Here is a 21,539-nt window from a genome sequence, read left to right as displayed (position 1 = left end):
TTATTTTGGTAGCCAGTTCTGTTACCAATAGTTCTTATTTAACCCTAGAACTGACTAAAGACTAGTGGCGAGTACTTTGTATGTGTCCCTGTTGGCAAAAGACTTGCAGCGAGTCTTTTGATTAATGTTTTTTTAATGTGATATATCTTGGCATTGAAATACAGATTATAATTGAATCTATTTGTCTTTACACTCGGTAAGATATGCTGAGTATTTGGATATAAGATACTTGAGGTTTTCATAAACAAATAATGTTAAAACATACTATAAACTTTGATAAAAAATCACAATTAATAGTTGTGGCATCACCAATATCGAACATATCATATAGTAAATCATATTCTGACTTCACAATTGAAGTTAAATATTTTTTTCCTGAAGTTTGATGTTGGTACTACTGTGTTCTACGTCACTCAGCTACAATCTAGTTATCTGAATTCTGTTGCTGTTGGTTTGTCATTCAAGCTACAGATTTTATTCTACAGCATAGTTTACTAAATTTTTATTAGGAAAAAGACTCATGTACAATGATGATGGTGTAAGTATGAAATCTATATTTGTTATGAATTTAAGAAATATAGCTTGCAAAGACACCAAAAATGCCTTACCAGTATAAAGGTTCACTAATGCCAGTTCTACAGTTAATTTTGTTGATTTTATTCATATTTCAATAACATTTAATATTGTACTGTATTGTAATATTCTGGTCCATTTAACCGTATGTACATATCCGAAAGAAAAGGTCCTAAAGTACCCACAAACAAGAGTTTTTAATTGTATTTAATTTTCTTTGGCCTTTAAATTACGGCAATATCATTTTCTAACAACTAACCTAGTGGTTGAATTTGGCGTAATTTAAACTTAAACGTAAACTTGCATGTTTTGGTGCAAATAAGCATTGAAAAAGTGTATATTTTGTTACTATAATACTGACATATTCCATATAACAACACCATGAAAAAGTTATATTGTGGCTAATATCTGTTAGATTTTACTGTTTCCAAGTGATACAAGTTTTTACAAATTTTTAGCATTTCTATCACATTGTTTTAGTGAATGTTTTTCTTAAATTATAAAAACATACGAAGAAAAATAGTTTACAATGAAATTAATCTTTTACAAACACTACAAAAAAATGTCTGTTCTACACATTTAGTTACCATTAGGACAGACAGTAACAGTGCGACTGTGCAAGCAAAGACGGCAGCTATTTAGATAGCGTTTTATTTAGGGTCTATACTACAATGCCATATTTGTTTAAAAAAACAGACTGTACATGTATTTTAAACAGCTTTTTATTGTCTCTTACATAGTATTATAGTTATAATGCACCTAAAATATAATCTATATTCAAAACTTGACTCAAACATGACATTTTATGAACAACTGGAAGTAAAATTTTAGTTTAGGAAAGGGTGTTTTATGTTTATTTCTTCAGAAACAAAATTGAATACAATATATGTATTTTACTCTACAAAAATATACCCAATAAAATGAAAATAAAATATAAATATGATTTTAATAATTATTTTATAATATAACATATTTTCTAAATCTTTGCATATTAAGGTAAAATTTTACTTTTGGTTAAATTACTATATTACATTTTATTTTGCTACAAAGAAATGTGTAATAAATGAAATTTGATAAATTTTGTATGCCCTTTCATATGACATTACAAGACATAAGTACGCCACACCATGTGTCGTGTAGCAGAAGGCTGCACTGAGGTTGCATGCGATAGTTTAAGTCTGGCTCATTTCATTCTCTAGATGTCCTGTGGATATACAGACAGATACAAAAGTCAAATAGAAAAGAAAAATTTGTATCTTGTCCGTCAGACAAAAGAGAAATTTGATCCGCCTACTGAGTACCTCAGTTACATTCAGCCAAACTCCACGGTTGGATACACACTATCAAAGAACACAGTTTTGTCTAAGTAGGAATGAAGTTTCATGTGAAATTTAAAGTTGATGTATGAAAAGTAGAGTCGCGATAGTTCGAGTCTCGATAGTCCGAGGTTCCGTTAAATCCGAGCCAACACATGTAAAAAAAAAAATGTGATATTGACATATTTGTACAACACACTCGAACGCATGTCTGTAAACTGAGTGCTAGGCTACTTGGAGAAGCGGCAGCCTGACTCATCAGTGCCACTTCATTTGCACCGCCCCACCCCCACCCTATTGTCAAGGCCACGGAACATCGCGCCCCGAATTGTCTAAAAATAAATCAGTCCGTTGCTCATCACGTTCGACTGCGGTACGTTTGTTCTAGATTACGATCGCAGTGCGCTTACCCGTCTGTTATTTACAACGTACAGTAACTTGTTGTGTAAATACTAAGTTTTAGTAAAAAAAGTATTTTCTGAAGTGTTTATGTGTTCATTGTACAGTGAACTATGAGTTCAAAAAGTAAAAGAAAGTTTGTACCGATAAAAACAAAACTAGAAGCTCTTAAAAGACTTGATAAAGGTGAAACGTTAAAAAAAATTAGCTGCAGAGTACGGAGTTGGTGAAGTGACAGTTGGTGACTGGCGAAGGAATCGCGATAAAAATTGAAAAGTTTTGCATCAGAAAAAGTGTACTAATGAGCGGAAGTCTATGAAAAAAGCAGAGTATGAAAAAACTAGCGAGGCCCTATTTTTATGGTTTTGTCAACAAAGAAACAAAGGTTGTCCTATTTCCGGACCCATTTTACAGGAAAAGGCATTGTACTTTCGCAATGAAATCAATGAAGGTGAGGAAGATTTTACGGCAAGTGTAGGATGGCTTTGACCGTTGGAATAAAAAAACGTTATGGCGTGAGGCAGTTAGAAAATTTGTGGGGAGGAAAACTCTCGGCGGATTCCGAGGCTGTTTGTTCAGTTCTGTGAAAAGTTAAAAATCTTATTAAAAGTGAAAAATTTAACACCTGATCAGATTTACAACTGTGATGAAACTGGTTTGAATTTTAAAAACTTTGCCATCAAAAACTCTAGCTTCACGGGAGGAAAAAGCTGCTCCGGGTCACAAAAAAGCAAAGAGAGACTGACTGTGCTAGCCGCTTCAAACGCATCGGGAAGCCATAAATTAAAACTAACTGTCATTGGCAAGTCTGCTAAGCCTCGTGCGTTTAAAAACATGTCTATTTCAACGCTTCCAGCAACTTATACACACCAAAAAACGCATGGATGGACAAACAAATTTTTTAAAAACTGGTTTTTTTTTTTAGTGAATTTGTTCCTGAAACCAAAAAAAGTTTTTGAAGAAAAAGCAACCTACCCTCTAATAAGCCATCTTAACACTTGATAACGCAGGATCACGCCCAGATAAAGGGGAACTGCAATGCGATGGCATAACGCACGATGTTTTTGCCACCGATCGTGACCAGCCTCATTCAGCCTATGGACCAAGGCGTACTTGAAACTTTGAAAAAAAAGTACAGACGCCGTTTGTTGCAATCAATGTTTCAAACAATTGAAGGAAGAGGCACCATAAAAGATTTCCTGAAAAGAGTCACAATTCAAGGATGTAATTTATTGGGATCGCTGAAGCTTGGAGCGAAATTAAACCAGAAATCATGGAAAAAAATCGGAGTGTGTAAAATTGAAAATGATGATGAAGATGACGATCTACCGTTAATAAATTTAATAAACAGACATCCTGGTTGCAATGGGACAAATCAAACTGATATTGGAGAGTGGATGAGTAGGGACGAATAGTTAGAGACAACAGACGACACCATAGTTGAGATGGTCACAGGACATGACAGCTGACGGGGAGAGACGAAGAAGAAAGTGTGCAGGAGACAGACCCGGCAATGACTCACAGCGACGGCTACGCGGCATGGATGCGGCCCTGCGCTACGTAGAGCAGCAAGCAGAGGCGACAGCGGCAGACACGTTATTGCTTCGGCGGTGGAGAGACATGGCTGCCCGCAAACGCTACAGTATGGTGAAACAAAAACTCTAGAGAGTTTTTTTAAGTAAACATTGCATCTTTGGACCTCTGTAAGTAATTTATTAATGCTGGTATTTGTTATAAAAAAGCATATTTCTTTTGTTTGCCTTCAGTTTTAATTATAACCCAATTTTTCTCAAAGTGTTCCGTATAATTCGAGTTCTTCACAATTCGAGATACATTCGGTCCCATTCACCTCGGATTACCGGGACTCTACTGTATTTCTCAAGATATCTTCCCAGATAATATATCTACATTATTGTTCATTGAGTAAGTTTCATTTCTTTCCCATCATGGTTACCAATAAGACCACAGTAACACTATTGTATATGTTTATAACAGTAGCGGAATATATAAGACGCTCAGCCAAATGCATTGGAGTGACATGTACCACCATAGAACTCACTGTTGCCTGTATAGATATGAAGCTTTGTGTAACATTTCAAGTCTACAGGTCAGTTCGTTATATCATGAAGACATACAGACAGAAATGAATTTTTTTCAGCCCCTGAAGTAAAAGGCTTCACTAACACTCAGCCAATCAATAGCCTAAAAAATATATTAGATAGGCTACACCAACATTCGATTATAACTTGATACTTTTACGGAAAAGTTAAACAATTTTATACTAAAGTTGTAATGCTTCCCATTTTTTCAACAATAATAAATGTGTCACTTTCTTCATTTTACTGCCTAAAAGCAATAACAAAAATTAGGACAATGTGTTCAATTGTTGTATAAAAGCTTTTTTCCACAAGCGCTTATAGATCTGCAGAATATGTATGTGAGTGTGCTAGTCTGAGTTGCTCCTGACACTTCTGCTGGTCTATAGAGGATTAATCGTCAGGATAAATCATGTCCTAATAATTAATTTTGCTTATTTATTATCTGTTGTCAATACTATGAAACTACAATAATATCATAAGCTATAGCTGTCAAGAATTAGTTTTGTTATCATATATAGACAGATAAATTCAATAATAGCATGTTGTATTATAATTGAGGTTAAGATATAGATAAAAATAAACTTTAAGTTTCATACTAAATTTGCCTTACATTTCATTCCAATTTAGATTCAAATATTGATTCCAGTGGTTTAAATTGCAAAATATTAAAAAATAAAAACTATTACATTAAACAAACCATATAAAATCACCTAAAAGTTAAACCACACTTGCACTTGAAGATCTGTTACTTCATGTCTGTACCAGACTAATACTGATGACCAATCAAAGGTGAATAATGTAGACGAAAATAACTATAGTAAAACTTTTAATTAAAGATATATTCTGATAAGTATGAACATTTACTTTTTTACTTATACCTTTGGTAATATTTTTTATTGAATATGATTAAATTTATATATTTATGAAACTTCTATTGAATCATAAGTCCTATCATGAATTTACAGAATCAGTTGTAAAAGTAGTATAATAATTTAAACACTTACTGGCATAAAACTGTGTTTTATGAAAAGTTAAACTTCAACATAATTTATAAATAATCTACATTTTAGTCAGTAAACTGTGTACAAACTGCATGGATATTCCTAAATATTTAAATCAAATAATATTTTGTTTAAATCATTACAAAGGCAAATCTTCCAGGTTTCCATCATATTTTGACGACTCTCCTTACAAAATTTATAAAGAAATATTAAAAATAACTAATATAATAAAGTGCTGGATATCATTTTGTTTGGTATGAACAGTGTAACTATAAAATTTATAACATTGTTATTATTTAAGAAAAAATAGAAAAATTGTAACAAAAAAATTTAAAATATATTTCAAAATTATAGTTGTTTTAAAAATAATACATAACTAAAATTTAAAGTAACCCAATTTTAGAAAGTTAAAACAGAAATATAAAATGTTGTCAAGTTACATTGGTAAATATTTGACAACAGCAAAAATTATGTTGTGCATGCATCACTGTAATATATTTACAATAGACTCGGAGGGTTAACACTCACTGCAGCTCCATACTGAGTGAGACCAACTAGTACCAAACCGATTGTGTGTCGTTAAGGCGTCAGCCACGGTCAACGTGTTTAACTACTATACAATAACTATCTAGCTGTAATACATGTAGTTAACACTTTCACTGCAGCTCTATACTGAGTGAGACCAACTAGTAACAAACTGATTGTGTGTCATAAGTTGTCAGTTGCAGTCAACGTGTTAAACTACTATACAATAACTATCTAGCTGTAATACATGTAGTTAACACTTTCACTGCAGCTCTATACTGAGTGAGACCAACTACAGTAGTCATGCTGTTCCAAAAAATCAACCGATTGTGTGTCGTAAGGCGTCAGCCATGGTCAACGTGTTAAACTACTATACAATAACTATCTAGCTGTAATACATGTAGTTAACACTTTCACTGCAGCTCTATACTGAGTGAGACCAACTAGTAACAAACTGATTGTGTGTCATAAGTTGTCAGTTGCAGTCAACGTGTTAAACTACTATACAATAACTATCTAGCTCTAATACATGTAGTTAACACTTTCACTGCAGCTCTATACTGAGTGAGACCAACTAGTAACAAACTGATTGTGTGTCATAAGTTGTCAGTTGCAGTCAACGTGTTAAACTACTATACAATAACTATCTAGCTCTAATACATGTAGTTAACACTTTCACTGCAGCTCTATACTGAGTGAGACCAACTAGTAACAAACTGATTGTGTGTCATAAGTTGTCAGTTGCAGTCAACGTGTTAAACTACTATACAATAACTATCTAGCTCTAATACATGTAGTTAACACTTTCACTGCAGCTCTATACTGAGTGAGACCAACTAGTAACAAACTGATTGTGTGTCATAAGTTGTCAGTTGCAGTCAACATGTTAAACTACTATACAATAACTATCTAGCTCTAATACATGTAGTTAACACTTTCACTGCAGCTCTATACTGAGTGAGACCAACTAGTAACAAACTGATTGTGTGTCATAAGTTGTCAGTTGCAGTCAACATGTTAAACTACTATACAATAACTATCTAGCTCTAATACATGTAGTTAACACTTTCACTGCAGCTCTATACTGAGTGAGACCAACTAGTAACAAACTGATTGTGTGTCATAAGTTGTCAGTTGCAGTCAACATGTTAAACTACTATACAATAACTATCTAGCTCTAATACATGTAGTTAACACTTTCACTGCAGCTCTATACTGAGTGAGACCAACTAGTAACAAACTGATTGTGTGTCATAAGTTGTCAGTTGCAGTCAACATGTTAAACTACTATACAATAACTATCTAGCTCTAATACATGTAGTTAACACTTTCACTGCAGCTCTATACTGAGTGAGACCAACTAGTAACAAACTGATTGTGTGTCATAAGTTGTCAGTTGCAGTCAACATGTTAAACTACTATACAATAACTATCTAGCTCTAATACATGTAGTTAACACTTTCACTGCAGCTCTATACTGAGTGAGACCAACTAGTAACAAACTGATTGTGTGTCATAAGTTGTCAGTTGCAGTCAACATGTTAAACTACTGTACAATAACTATCTAGCTGTAATACATGTAGTTAACACTTTCACTGCAGCTCTATACTGAGTGAGACCAACTAGTAACAAACTGATTGTGTGTCATAAGTTGTCAGTTGCAGTCAACATGTTAAACTACTGTACAATAACTATCTAGCTGTAATACATGTAGTTAACACTTTCACTGCAGCTCTATACTGAGTGAGACCAACTAGTAACAAACTGATTGTGTGTCATAAGTTGTCAGTTGCAGTCAACATGTTAAACTACTATACAATAACTATCTAGCTCTAATACATGTAGTTAACACTTTCACTGCAGCTCTATACTGAGTGAGACCAACTAGTAACAAACTGATTGTGTGTCATAAGTTGTCAGTTGCAGTCAACATGTTAAACTACTGTACAATAACTATCTAGCTCTAATACATGTAGTTAACACTTTCACTGCAGCTCTATACTGAGTGAGACCAACTAGTAACAAACTGATTGTGTGTCATAAGTTGTCAGTTGCAGTCAACATGTTAAACTACTATACAATAACTATCTAGCTCTAATACATGTAGTTAACACTTTCACTGCAGCTCTATACTGAGTGAGACCAACTAGTAACAAACTGATTGTGTGTCATAAGTTGTCAGCCACAGTCAAAGTGTTAAACTACTATACAATAACTATCTAGCTCTAATACATGTAGTTAACACTTTCACTGCAGCTCTATACTGAGTGAGACCAACTAGTAACAAACTGATTGTGTGTCGTAAGTTGTCAGTTGCAGTCAACATGTTAAACTACTATACAATAACTATCTAGCTCTAATACATGTAGTTAACACTTTCACTGCAGCTCTATACTGAGTGAGACCAACTAGTATCAATCATATTGTGTGTCATAAGACGTCAGCCACAGTCAAAGTGTTAAACTACTGTACAACAACTACAGGGTTTGTCCGGAAAGTAATAGGACTGATTTTCTTTTGCCGAGACTGTACTTCGGAGCGTGCGCGCAACGACTGGATTCGGTAGAAGGCGTTCCTAGCTAACGAACAAGCGGCTGGTCAGTTGTCTCCGAGAAACTGAAGAGTCAGGACAGGCATTTTCACGTGACGTGTTTCTGTGAGTGGTGCAAGCTGAAAATGCATTGTTCGTTAGAGAAGAGGTACACGATTAGATTCAGTGTGAAACTCGGTAAATCTGCGACAGAGACATTTGATATAATCAAGCAGGCTTACCCAGATGTTTCTTTAGCAAGAAGTGGTGTGTTTCGGTGCCACTAGGCCTTTTTGGAGGGCCGGGAAGAGGTCGCTGATGAAGACCGTGCTGGAAGACCTTCGACTTCCACAAACACCGACAATGTGACTCATGTGCGCAAAGTTTTGAACTCAGACCGTCGACTAAGTATTCGTTTAATTGCCCAGAGGTTACATTTACCGAAATCTGTGGTTCATGAAATTTTGACGGAGCATTTGAACATGCGCAAAGTGTGTGCGAAGATGGTCCCAAAAGTGCTCACTGGCGACCAGAAATTGCGGCTCACACCACCTTTCTTGTGAACAGCTACCTGACCAAGGGCGGCATCCCAACTCTTCCACAGCCGCCCTACAGCCCAGATGTGGCCCCCCAGACTTTGTTTTGTTTCCTCGCCTGAAATGGCAAACATTTTGAGTCGACAGAGGGGATCCAAGCAGCTTGCACCGCGGCTCTAAAGGCTATTCCGGAGAATGCCTTCTGTGACGCCTCCAATGCTTGGAAATCGTGCTGGCAGCGCTGCATCGACGCAGAAGGGAGCCTATTTTGAAAGTTTGTAAAGAATTGTAACGATTTGCTCAACACATTTTTTTAGTCGACTCAGTCCTATTACTTTCCGGACAAACCCTGTATATAATGGCCATAAATATACACTTTTAGACAGATTTTCTTGATTTTGGCAACAAGGCAATCTCGACATTGGTGACAAAAGTATAATTTACCCAAACCAAATACTCATACAGTTGCAAAGCATACAAAATTGTGAGTAAAGCCATGGATAATTCACATATATGTAAACAATAAAGAATTTTGATATTACTTAAATATTACTTATTGTACTTGAATTTAATACAATACACAATAATTATGCATAATTTGTACACAATGTTAATCTATAATAACCACACCACAACGAAGCATGGCCAAGTCAGCTAGTTTATATATAAAATATCATTGGTATATATAAACTCTCTTGACTCTATATCAGATATATAAGCAGTACTAACATTTAAAACAAAATAAATAAGATTCAAAATCTGGGGAAATCATTTTGAGGGCGTCTGTGATCATTTGTTCCCCCCGCATAGACCTTAACCAAGAGTAACCTTTGATAAGGTCACTCAACATTGAGTTTACAAGCTCTAAATGTGTATGTAGTAAAAAAATATGTTTTATAATATTATAAATGGCTAATTACCTGACTCTTCTATATCCGGTTCAAGTTTTCTTTTATTTATTACTGCTTGGCATCCATCTGCTACAGCTGGGTTCTCATTCTCACTCCATGATTCTTCTTTAACTAAGAATAATCCACGATTTAATTATTAATTTAATGAACTAATAGTCTATGATATGATATTACATCACATGTGCAGTACAAACTTATTTCCCTTAGGTGTAACTAGGATAATAAAATGGCTAGAGCCCGGAGCACTAATCTCGAATATATTTAAATGCAAATGACAAAAATTTTAAATTTATATAAATATTATTTATTTAAATACAAGTATTAAATAAATAATATATATTTAAATTAAGTATTATTTATTTAAATACAAAAATTTGCAAGTTTAACAACCTTCTGAGAGCATATTATTCTTATTTTATTCTCTCAAAAACAGCTTAAATTTACCTTACAGAGATCACTTGACAACACAAAAAGTATGCCACAAACACAATGCTATTTTAAATGGATTTGCAGAGATTCTACAAAATGGCTATATATTAAGAAATCCAAGTCCAAGTCACATCATCTACCTTCTATCTTGAATTTATATATTATAAAGTGAGCTTCCAGAATATATGTCTTTTACTTGAAAAATATGGGCATGTAATTATACTACTTAAATGATTAGGAGTATTACATATTTAATTGTTTTTACATTTCAAACCGTGTTATCCGTGATAAAAATATTGAAATGTAAACCATCTATATATATAAAAGAAAGTCGTGTTAGTTACACTATTTATAAGTCAAGAACGGCTGATCCGATTTGGCTGAAAATTGGTAGGGAGGTAGCTAAGAACTGGGAAAAACACATAGGATACTTTTTATCCCGTTCCCGATTCAGGATTCCGCCCCACTGGTCTCTAAAAGTTACGGAAATACCCGTAAGAAATGCATTACAGCAAACATATGTTATTAAGTGAAAGGGCCTGTTCAAATTGAATCAGCTGTTCTTTGTAAACATATATAATGCAAAAAAAGAAATATATGTTTATATCATTTAATTACCATTTTAAATTTCTTTACATTTATAGTTTTAAAGCATAGAGTAAGCTTAAGAGAAACAGCAAATTTTGTTTCAACTGTTTCTGCAATCACTGTTAAGCATTGACTTTACTATCCAGGTAATACAAATCAAATTTTAATTTTTTACAATTCAAAGCAGTTATCTCTGCATCTCCAAGTCAGATACGTACATTATTTGCTATCATCATTTCGACATGCTTTCCATCGAACCCATCTAACCTATGGCACAAATACAAGGATAATATGGCAGAAGATATTTTACATCAAATTCGTGTCAGTTCAATAAATTACGATCTTGAAATGAATGAGGAGATACATAATCGGGCCTTGCTCTTGATCGAAGACATGAGTTATCTCATGTGTGGTAGTTTATTAGTCAGGTTAGGAATGCCAGCGCCAAATCGTAAAATGAATGACGCATTTAATCGAGAATTGGAATGGGAACGTGAATATGATCACCAGGAATTAGATTTAGTAGTTCAAACAAATGTGCCCCTGATGAACCCCCAACAAAAGGAAGTTTATGATACATTAATGAAGGCAATTGATGATGGAAACGGTGGTTTATATTTACATGGTGGAACTGGTAAGACATTCCTCATGTCAGTAGTTTTAGCCACTGTTCGTGTAAGATCCAACATTGCAGTTTCAGTTGCTTCTTCTGGAATAGCAGCCACATTGTTAGAAGGATGTCGTACGGCACATTCTGCATTAAAATTGCCGTTGAATCTTCAATATATTGAAGAACCAACGTGCAACATTACAAAGCGCTCCGCTATGGCGAAAGTTTTATCAGAATCGAAGATCATCATCTGGGACGAATGCGCAATAGCGCATAAACGTGCATTGGAAGCAGTTAACCTAACATTGCAAGATCTACGTAATGACTCAAAATGTTTTGGAGGCGCAACTATTTTACTGTCTGGCGATTTCCGCCAAACATTGCCAGTAATTCCCAGATCGACTGCTGCCGAAAAAATAAACGCTTGCCTCAAATCATCGAATCTATGGCGATATGTTAGGAAACTTCAGCTGACAACAAACATGAGAGTTGCATTGCTGAACTATGCATCTGCTGAAGATTTCTCTGAGTAATTGTTGACTATCGGTAATGGTCGAGTACCTGTCGACGAATCGAGCGGATTGATTTCATTTCCTCGGAATATCTGTAACTTTGTCTCATCGAAAGACGAACTCATCAACAAAGTATTCCCAAACATCATTACTAACCTCAAAAATAATGAATGGTTGAGTGAGCGAGCAATTTTGGCAGCTAAGAATAAAGATGTAGTTGACTTAAACTACATAATTCAGAATGAGATCATTGGAACACTGCATTCTTTCAAATCTGTTGACTGTGTAACAAATGAAGATGATGCCACCAACTATCCAATTGAATGTTTAAACTCCTTGGATGTACCTGGCACAATTTACAACTAAATATTGGTTCTGTAGTAATGCTTCGAAACTTATACCAACCAAAACTGTGCAACGGAACAAGTTTGGTGGTAAGTAAATTGATGAACAATTTGATTTACACCACAATACTCAAAGGTGAGGAAATTCTCATTCCGAGGATCCCAATGATCCCACCCGACATGCCATTTGAGTTTAAACGGTTTCAATTTCCGATCCGTCATGACTGTAAATAAGTCACAAGGCCAATCGTTGAAAGTTTGTGGTCTTAATCTCAAACATCCATGTTTTTCCCATGGCCAATTAAATGTTGCATGTCCACGGGTCGGAAGACCATCCGCGTTATTTGTTTTCGCGCCTAATAAAAAAACAAAAAATTTAGTTTATCACAAGGTGCTACAATAAATGGCAAATAAAGAATCATTGAATAATTATATTTTTTATTTACAATTATCCTAATTTAAAAAGTAAAAAATGTGATCATGTGATATTGCCTTTAAGGCGGGACAAAGTTCGCCGGGTCAGCTAGTATTTTTATAAAGGATAGACTATATTTACTGTATAAATAACTACACAAATTGTAACACATTAAATTAATAATCATGTTTTTTTTTTACTGCTGAGTTTCTTTTAATTGGTAGAAAAAATATCACATCATGTTTCATTCCCTCTCCACTACAGACTGTCCTCACCACATGGAAGGCATAAACAATTTTTTATTATGTTTACTAAAATACACCTAAACATAAACATCACCTTATGAATAGGATAGACTGCAAAGACCTGGTCCTAAAAATCACACACACATGCACACACGCACACACGCACACACACACACACACACACACACACACATAATAAAATCCTAATAGGAATGATAACTACAAAGCTTATGATCTCTACAAAAATTAATTTTTAATAAGGAGGTAAAATATTTATGTGTTTTGTCACTTACCCTTTGTAACCAGTTCAGTTTTAATACTTTCTTGGTATTCCGCCTCCTTTGACTCATTTTTAATTGTTTTTTCATTATTACTCTTTTCATCAAGTCCTGCTGTACCATCTGAGATCAGATTGTCATTTTTATTATGTGCATTAACAACATTTTTTGGATTTATGTCTTCACTGTTAATAGTCACTGAAATAACTGGATCTTCTTGATTTTTTTTCTTTGTTCTCCTACCCACGTTTAAGGTTCTTTTACGAACCACACTCCCACCAGTAGTGAGGGAGTACTTTAGTCCTCTATAATATTTTGTTCGTCTTTTCCCTGTTTTTGTATACATTTTATTTGTCTTCAAAGGCTTGATATCCATCGATGGCTCACTGGTCTGACTGTTGGTGCTGGCACTGTTAATATTCACTGTATCATTAGAATCATTACTCAGGTCATCATTTTCTATTTTTGCTAAAGATACACTGTAATCGCTTTCAGTATTTGATAGTAAAGTGTTTGTATCACATAAATCACCCTGTTTAAGAACTACTTCAGATGAAATAGAATCTGGTGTTAAACTTTTATCTAAAGCAGTGTTTTTGGGAGACTTAGACCTTGTGACAGGTTTATTTATTTTTGGCTCATTTGAACTTTGACGTGGAGATCTAGCACCACGACGACTACTTCTCTCTTCAAACTGATTCAGAGAACTAAATGATTTTTCTTTACGTGCTATCGCACTTTGTAAAACAGATTCTCTACAATGTTCCTTTGAAAATCGCCTCGATGACCTTTTCATACCTGTATTTTCATTATCTCTATCAACTAATCTACTACTACTCCTTAGAGATCTTCGACTTACAGTTTCCCACATGCTTCCTTTACCTTCATAATCTGTTTTTTCAATACCAGATGAATCACTAACACTTGAAAAACTTGTATTGGCAGTGTCACTTGTACTCTGACAAATACTGATTCTTCTACTTAATCTATTACCCATTTCCCTATCTTCTTCACTTGTGCGCAGTGTTAATATAAGCCTTGGTTTCTGTTCATCACCATCCTCTTCAGCATGAAAAACTGTTTTATTTACAATAATAGGAGTATTCTTACAATTCTCATCTACATTTTCAATTACATTTTCAACACTGCTTAAGTCATTATCCTCATTGGCAGGCTCCGTTGCAAGCACTTCATTGCCTTCTTCTTTTACATGTAAATTATCCATTTTTAACTCCTCTTTACAATTTTCAGTATCATTTTCATTATCAGCTTCTTCTGGGTTGTCACAAGCTCCCCTATTGAATTCACTTTTCATTTCTGAGAGGATTCTTTTTATTAATGAACTGTCAACCTTCTCACTATCACTGTTGAATGAGGAAACACTGGCATCAAAATCCAAATCATTCTCATCCAGAATATTGGAAGTCATGTTAATCTTCCATTCAATCCATAATTTGTTGTATTGTAAACATTATTCGGTTGTACTAAGTATCTGCTTATTATCTATCTGAAAAACCAACAAAAAAGAAATTAACACACACGGAAATATATAGTTTTTTGTATAACAAACTATTAATACTTCAAAAACTCCTGGGTTTATCGACAATTTAATTCAGAATGAGACAATTAATTACTACACTATAGTAAAACAAATACATCTTCCCTTAATAAGTTTACAGTTAGTTGTTATATACACAATAACATGTACAGGCAGGGATGTAAATTGGCTATTCAGTAACTGCCTTTCATTCTTAGGCCTTTTTCAGAATAGGACTGATTTTATAGATTTAAATTGTAAATAAAAATTACGAATGAAGCTCTAAATTAAAAACCAACTGTGCCAAATATCATACAGTTTTGTATTTATACAGTATAAATCTAATTATCCAAGCTGGCAGATTAACTACAGCTGATAACAAAAAATTATTAACTTTTGAGAAAGTATGTACAAAATTACACAGAAGATACCAGGTTGTGATTCTTGAATGTACAGTGGCGGCACAAGGCTTTACTGGCTGCAGTTACGTTCAAGATACAGTTTTACAATGTGCCTATTAGTGGCAGCTAGTTAATAATAAATTCACAGAATTGATTACCTAAATATATTATTTTTATTAATCAATATTGGATCTTTCTAGAAATTAATATATTTTATTGTAATTTCTGTATTATCCTATATTTTCCATATCCAAGGTAATCCCTTTCATGTTTAACTCAGTTAACTGGACTTCAACCTCATTGTATTTTTACAGTCTATTAAAGTATTGGAAAACGCAAACGGAGTGCGGCTGAAAAGCCAGGAAATCATCTTGCATGTACACACCCCCACAATCATGAGCGCAGAGGTTTGGAACCTGTATGGCACCTGCCATTTTTCATCCTAGGTTATTCATTAACATCTTAGACTTGTGAGCAATACTCTATGACATTTTCTGTGTATTTACTTTGTTTGTTATGATATTTCTCGTTATGATGTTTACAATCTATAATACATGCTAACCACTTTAGGATAAAGTCACAAATAACAAAAATCTGGGCTTGATTGAGGAAGTGCACTAGGTGACACAGGACAGAAATGCGGCCAGCCTTAAATCCCCTGAAATTGTGTGTGTGGGATCTACGTTCTCCATAGGTTCCTCCTGGGTTGTTTTGTTCTCTATGTGGGTTGGTGTTTAGTTATTTATTTATTTATTACTGTTATATTATATTTATTACATTGTTTTTATGTTATATTTATGATATTACACTTGTTACTATTATTATACTATTAAAATTTTTTATTTATATATTTTGTACAAATATTTATTCTTTATGACAAGTTTTCAAAGGTTGTCTTTATTATTATTTGTGTGCCAAAAGTAAAAAAGCGTGCTATGGACATAAGCTATAACTCAAGCCACTGATGTATGTTTTGGAATTTTTGTGAACTGCTATAAATATTGTTAGGGTAAATCCTGTTTAATAGCATGTGAATAAAATAAATTAAATGTGCTATTCTGTGGTCATGCACAGGGTGGCAAGAATTGGAGCAGCAAAAATTGAAATCTATATTCATAATAAAATATGTTAAAAGCATTGAAACAATTATAAAAATTGTTTATTATATTAATCTTGAGTCATGCCATTATAAGGTTGTCTGACGATGCTAACGATGGGATTTTTAGTCCGAAATATGTGGTGAGAATTCTACAAAAGTGAATTTTGGAACTCTTTACAAGGTGAATAAAGTACTGTATATTTGTCTAGAATTACAGTTCCATGGCTTCTACAAACATAGATTTATATTTATAATTTTGTCTTACTCCAAGTAAGCGCTGAATCAAGTCGGCAGCAGGAGTTTGAACATATAGTCTTAGGGAATGAACCTTCAATTTTTTCACTCTGTCTTTATCAGTGTACTCTAGAAATTCAAGATATTTCCTGCATACAAGTGTACTGAGCATGTCTTTTTTTCTATAAAGTTGCTTTATTTAACTTTTTACCGATAGCTTTTGGGTGGAAATCAAAGAACGTTTGGCTGTGATAGATGTATTTATAATTTTTATATTAATATAATTTGGTATTACATCGTACTTTTTTATGTACATTTTCTGTCTTATGTTTGGCTCCTAATTTTTTGTTTACTTTGATTTAAGTAACTATTCTATAAGACGTTTAAAGTTTCCATTTAATTCATTTATGGAATATATAATTCATATTTATATCGTTATTATCATCTAAATTCACAAAAACATATTAAAATTTATTAAGTAATCTTTGTATGTTTACAAATAATTTTAGTACAATAAGCGTATTTTTTAAGTATTATGTGAGTTTTTAGTGAAACCTTACTTTTTATATTTTCCAGTGTATGAGTAAAATCATAACTTATTTATTTTAGAATCTAACTTAATAAAAATGTGTATATTTGTTCAAAATATTTAGAATGTAAACCTAATTGATTGGTTTCTAACTGTTAAATTATTGTTGGTTTCCGTCCTAAAAATGCTCAAAATAGCTAAGGATTAGCCTCTATTTTAATGTTTCTTTTGTTCCTTCTCATAATAATCTAAAAATACCTATTCAAATTTATATCTACTAGTATTTTTCCCCGTTAAGTAGCAGTATGTTGACTGCAGTATAATAAGTGATAGTATACCGCATTTGAATTATTTGATATTCATGATTTTCTAAACAACTACCAAAACCAAAACGAACGGAATTTCCAATAGTGTAGGATTTCCTGTTAGGTATTTCGGGGAGACTTTAATAAACGCCCTACACTCGTCATTCAATTGCTGATATCTAATTGGATATATATTATCCAACTTTGATGTATGTAAAAATGTAAGAGTTATAATAAATTACCGTAACAAGAAGAATTTCGTACATTACAATTTTCACAAATTTTACGATAACAATACAACAACAAAACCAACTATAGCCTAGACTTAAGATATCAAAGAAACCTTACAATATTTATAACTTGCCCAGCTTGATATTAATAAGTACCTGCTTTTGTGAAATGGAGGAAATAATAAATTCTTCCCATGTGTTACCAGGAGCCAAACCCACATGTTGAAGCTTCTTAAACAAATCTCGTCATTTATGAGAAATATCTTACATATTTTCCTCATATTCATTTCCATTTTAAAATTCTCCAAAAATTAGTTACTTTTTGGGTATTTATTTACATTAGCGTGACCATGAAAAATGGACTTTTTTTCATGGGTTGGGCATTTATAGCCAAGTATTATTATCACAGGTGCATATGAACTGGGGGGAAAGTATATTATTGTATTATATTTATGCCTTTCGGACATTATTGCGTTAAGGGGAGTCGGATGGCCCTATGCTGCCAATGTTAATTTAATCAAGTTTGTGTACCTTTTTCTCAAAAACTATATAAGATATCAACATGATTTTTTTGTAGTTACTTTTATTAAGATTTTGACCCGGGGTTTTTAAGTTATTCAAAAAATTAGTATGGTTAGGATTTTTTTTAAATACATTCAAAAAAGAAGATTTTTTGTAAAAAAGCTGTAATAAAAAGTTTTTTTATGAGAATTTTGCTAAAAGCCCGGGTCAAAGTGTGCTCCTTAATTTTCCCATCAAGTGAAAAAAAAAATTGTAAGAGATAAACATTTGAAAGTTCTTGGTGAAAGATATATAGGAGTCAACAGGAAGTGTATCAGACTCCACCAGAAAAACTTTGTTTACTCTCTTTCCCTCCTTGATGTGTTGCTAAACTGTTCTCTCTTTTGTTGTAGGTATTAGAGTAATGGCTATAAGTAATTAAAAACGATAATCATCATCCGATTGTGTTGGTGGCTGCTTATTAATTGCAGCCTAGTATTCAACTAATTATTAAATTATTACTTCTGTAGGTATTAAAATATAGCAAATTTAAAAAACCATAAACAGCTACAATGTAATTCGGTTCCAAATTTGGGTTTTGTAATGTTTAACCCTCTTAGTGATAGAAGCCGCTCTAGCGACGTTTATTCGTTTAATATGAATGATAGAGGTCGATGCGTCGACGTTCAAACATGCCTTCGAATTCGTCATCGCTGCTCGGCTATCTTCGGTTAAATTCGGCCATTATTTACTGCATTGTGTACAGAAACGTCTTCTCTTTCCTCTAGATCTGTCTCCAGATGAATTGTTAAAAGAATTAACAAATAGCTGGTATTTGTTACGACGTTGTTTGTGTTTTACTCGCAGCCGCTAACCTATGTTTTATCGGTGTTATTTCGTTTATTCCGATCGTAATACGTTCGAAATGGCGGATGATTTACGTTCAGAAGATATTAGAAATGTTTTAAAAGAACAAATGAGTGATGTGAGTGACAGTGATATCAGTGCAGACAATTTTCCCGATGATTATCATTCAAATCCTGGTGCAGGCCATTCCCTCCAACGCTTACCAGGAAGACAAGAGCGGCTATGTATTGTATGTGGCCACACAAAAAAAGGGGAAGATCACGATTCTAGTGTCCAGGATGCAATTCTGGTGTTCATAGAGTGTTTCCATAAATTGGATCATTTTTGGAGACCAAAGTATCAAGGGAGGAAGAGAAAGCATGATAGTAGTAGTGCCTAAGAGTGAATGGAAGGGTTTCTTCCATGTACATACTGTATATATTTCCATCATAACAGTTTTTTCAAGCAAAATATTGTGCGAAAACTGTATATATTATTTATCTTCATGAAATTTAGAAAAAATCTGGCTATCTTCAAATCTTTGTCTAAAGTTTTATACTATGTGGTTTTTATGGTAAAAAAAAAAAAATTTTTTTTTTTAGCAAGATTTAAGGGATATGTACAAAGGTAAGTAGTTTTATTTATTTTAAAATCGTTCTTTATGTTTTTATGAATATTTTGGTATTTAAATAATGTATATAATATGTTGTATTTTCAATAAAATTTATAATTTTTAAGAAACCCCCAGCGAAACACTCCAAATGCACCTATCATTCATAATAAACATATTCACCACTAGGAGGTTTAATAATATAGATAATCAGAAATATCACTAAATCGATTGTCATGGTCAGTGGTGCACTTCACCACTGCACCCCTTCATTTATGTTTCTAGACATTTGAATAAAAAAAAAACCAAAATTATGACAATTATTACCAAAGTAATGATTGTTTAAACTGCCTGCAAAACAGCCATTTAAACGGAGTTATTTTTATTTAGCCTAGCCTATCCCTTTTTATGAGACAATAATTATTTTTGGTAGCCTACTGTCAAAAATTAACTTAAAAGTGTTTGTCCTGAAAGGGTTAAAAGATTACTTGATAAAGCATTACATACTGTTGTTGTTTAACTTATTAATATTGTGTAATTTTAAAACTTACAGTAATGTTCTTGAAAGTGTTTTCAAACTAGGTTAAAATCATAACTAGACTATGCTATATATAACCACAAAACTGTATTCACGTATTTACTTAGTCTTTCACTCATCATTTAGTTCTTAACACAACACTTCATCGTATTTAATAAAACTTGTGTTTTTAAAGGCAACGTTCAACGACCTATCAAAGTGCTAGGTTAAATAATATTTTTTCCGGTTTACATATAGAGAGCTTTGATGACGTCATGAAGCCCCAAGGTGCATTGCCGTATGGTTGCTTCTATACCAGTGGATATGATAGCAGTTATGTGACATTCAGTACAACATGCAAAATTATGAAAATGCCTCATTTGTGTGAACATATATAAATTATTAAAACAAGCATATTATTTAAGCATGTTATTTTATTTTAAAATGTCCTATCAGTTTAATATTAGTAAAAGTTAAGAGATTGTAATACCTGCCTATTACAGATTTCAAAAATTAAATCACTTAAATTTAAACAAAACACATAAATTTGTTATTAGTCCATACCAGAAATACAACATTATGAACTAATTTTGTTAAACGGTACTATCATCACTGCCAGTTGAAATGGTTGTTGGTTCTAACTGGTATTTTGTGATGGTTTCAAAAATTTAACTTAACACAAAAAAGTAATTTTATTCTCATTGTGTAGTACTCGGTTAGTTACATACCAAGATACTTAAAAAATGTTCAAGACGTTGACTAAATGGAATCTGAATTATTTCCGAATTAGAGCATGCTGTTCACCACAGTACTAAGCCGTGATCCATATTTATTTCAAAACTACTTTCTAGAGTAATAAATTGTTTTCAGTTGTTAGGAGGGACCTGGAGTTACAAAGACAAGCTAAGTTTCAACAGAAGCATATTATTTCATAAAAGCAAACTCCATTATATAACCACCTGTCGATGTCAATATGAATTATCATATATTCTCTTCATACAAAAATAAAAATAAAATATTAAGTAAACATAATAAACCTTTTAACACTTTTGTAGATTTTATTTGTGCACTGTGCATTTCGAATTAAAGGAATCCATCATCAGGTACTTATAGGTACCTAAACAATAAGGTTTACCTTAACCTACAAATACCTGATGGTGGATTACTTGAATTCGAAATGTATATTGTACAAATAAAATCAACAAAAGTGTTAAAAAGTTTGCTATTGTTTACTTATGTTAAACATTTTCCGAGGCTAAATTTCTAAACAAATATTGATAAACTCTTTATAAAGTTTCGTACGTCTCAGCGTACTTCTTCAGAAGTAATATTGTATACTTATTGAACTAACTAGAGAATATAAACAATAAATAATAATAACTGCTATTGAATAATAAACAGTGAAGTGACTTCACCTCA

The 21,539-nt window shown here is 33.1% G+C and overlaps 1 protein-coding gene across 2 annotated transcripts in view; it reads right to left on the bottom strand.

Annotated features, from left to right (window-relative positions):
• Window positions 1–20,357, bottom strand: part of LOC124360497 (histone-lysine N-methyltransferase EHMT2) — a 60,759-nt gene extending 40,402 nt beyond the window's left edge. For both annotated transcript variants that reach the window (XM_046814176.1, XM_046814177.1), the window contains exons 1-3: window positions 20,155–20,357; window positions 13,327–14,818; window positions 9,900–10,001 (exon numbers count right to left, since the gene is read on the bottom strand). In XM_046814176.1, coding sequence (XP_046670132.1) covers window positions 9,900–10,001; window positions 13,327–14,740 — 1,516 coding nt within the window. In that variant the 5' untranslated portion in view covers window positions 14,741–14,818; window positions 20,155–20,357. The remainder of the gene's footprint in view (window positions 1–9,899; window positions 10,002–13,326; window positions 14,819–20,154) is intronic.
• Window positions 20,358–21,539: the final 1,182 nt, after the last annotated feature.

The sequence above is a fragment of the Homalodisca vitripennis genome, chromosome 4 (assembly GCF_021130785.1).
Source record: "Homalodisca vitripennis isolate AUS2020 chromosome 4, UT_GWSS_2.1, whole genome shotgun sequence".
Taxonomy (NCBI): Eukaryota; Metazoa; Arthropoda; class Insecta; order Hemiptera; family Cicadellidae; genus Homalodisca; species Homalodisca vitripennis.
The sequence above is the reverse complement of the archived record's forward strand: the minus strand, read 5'-3'. Positions and strand labels throughout refer to the sequence as shown.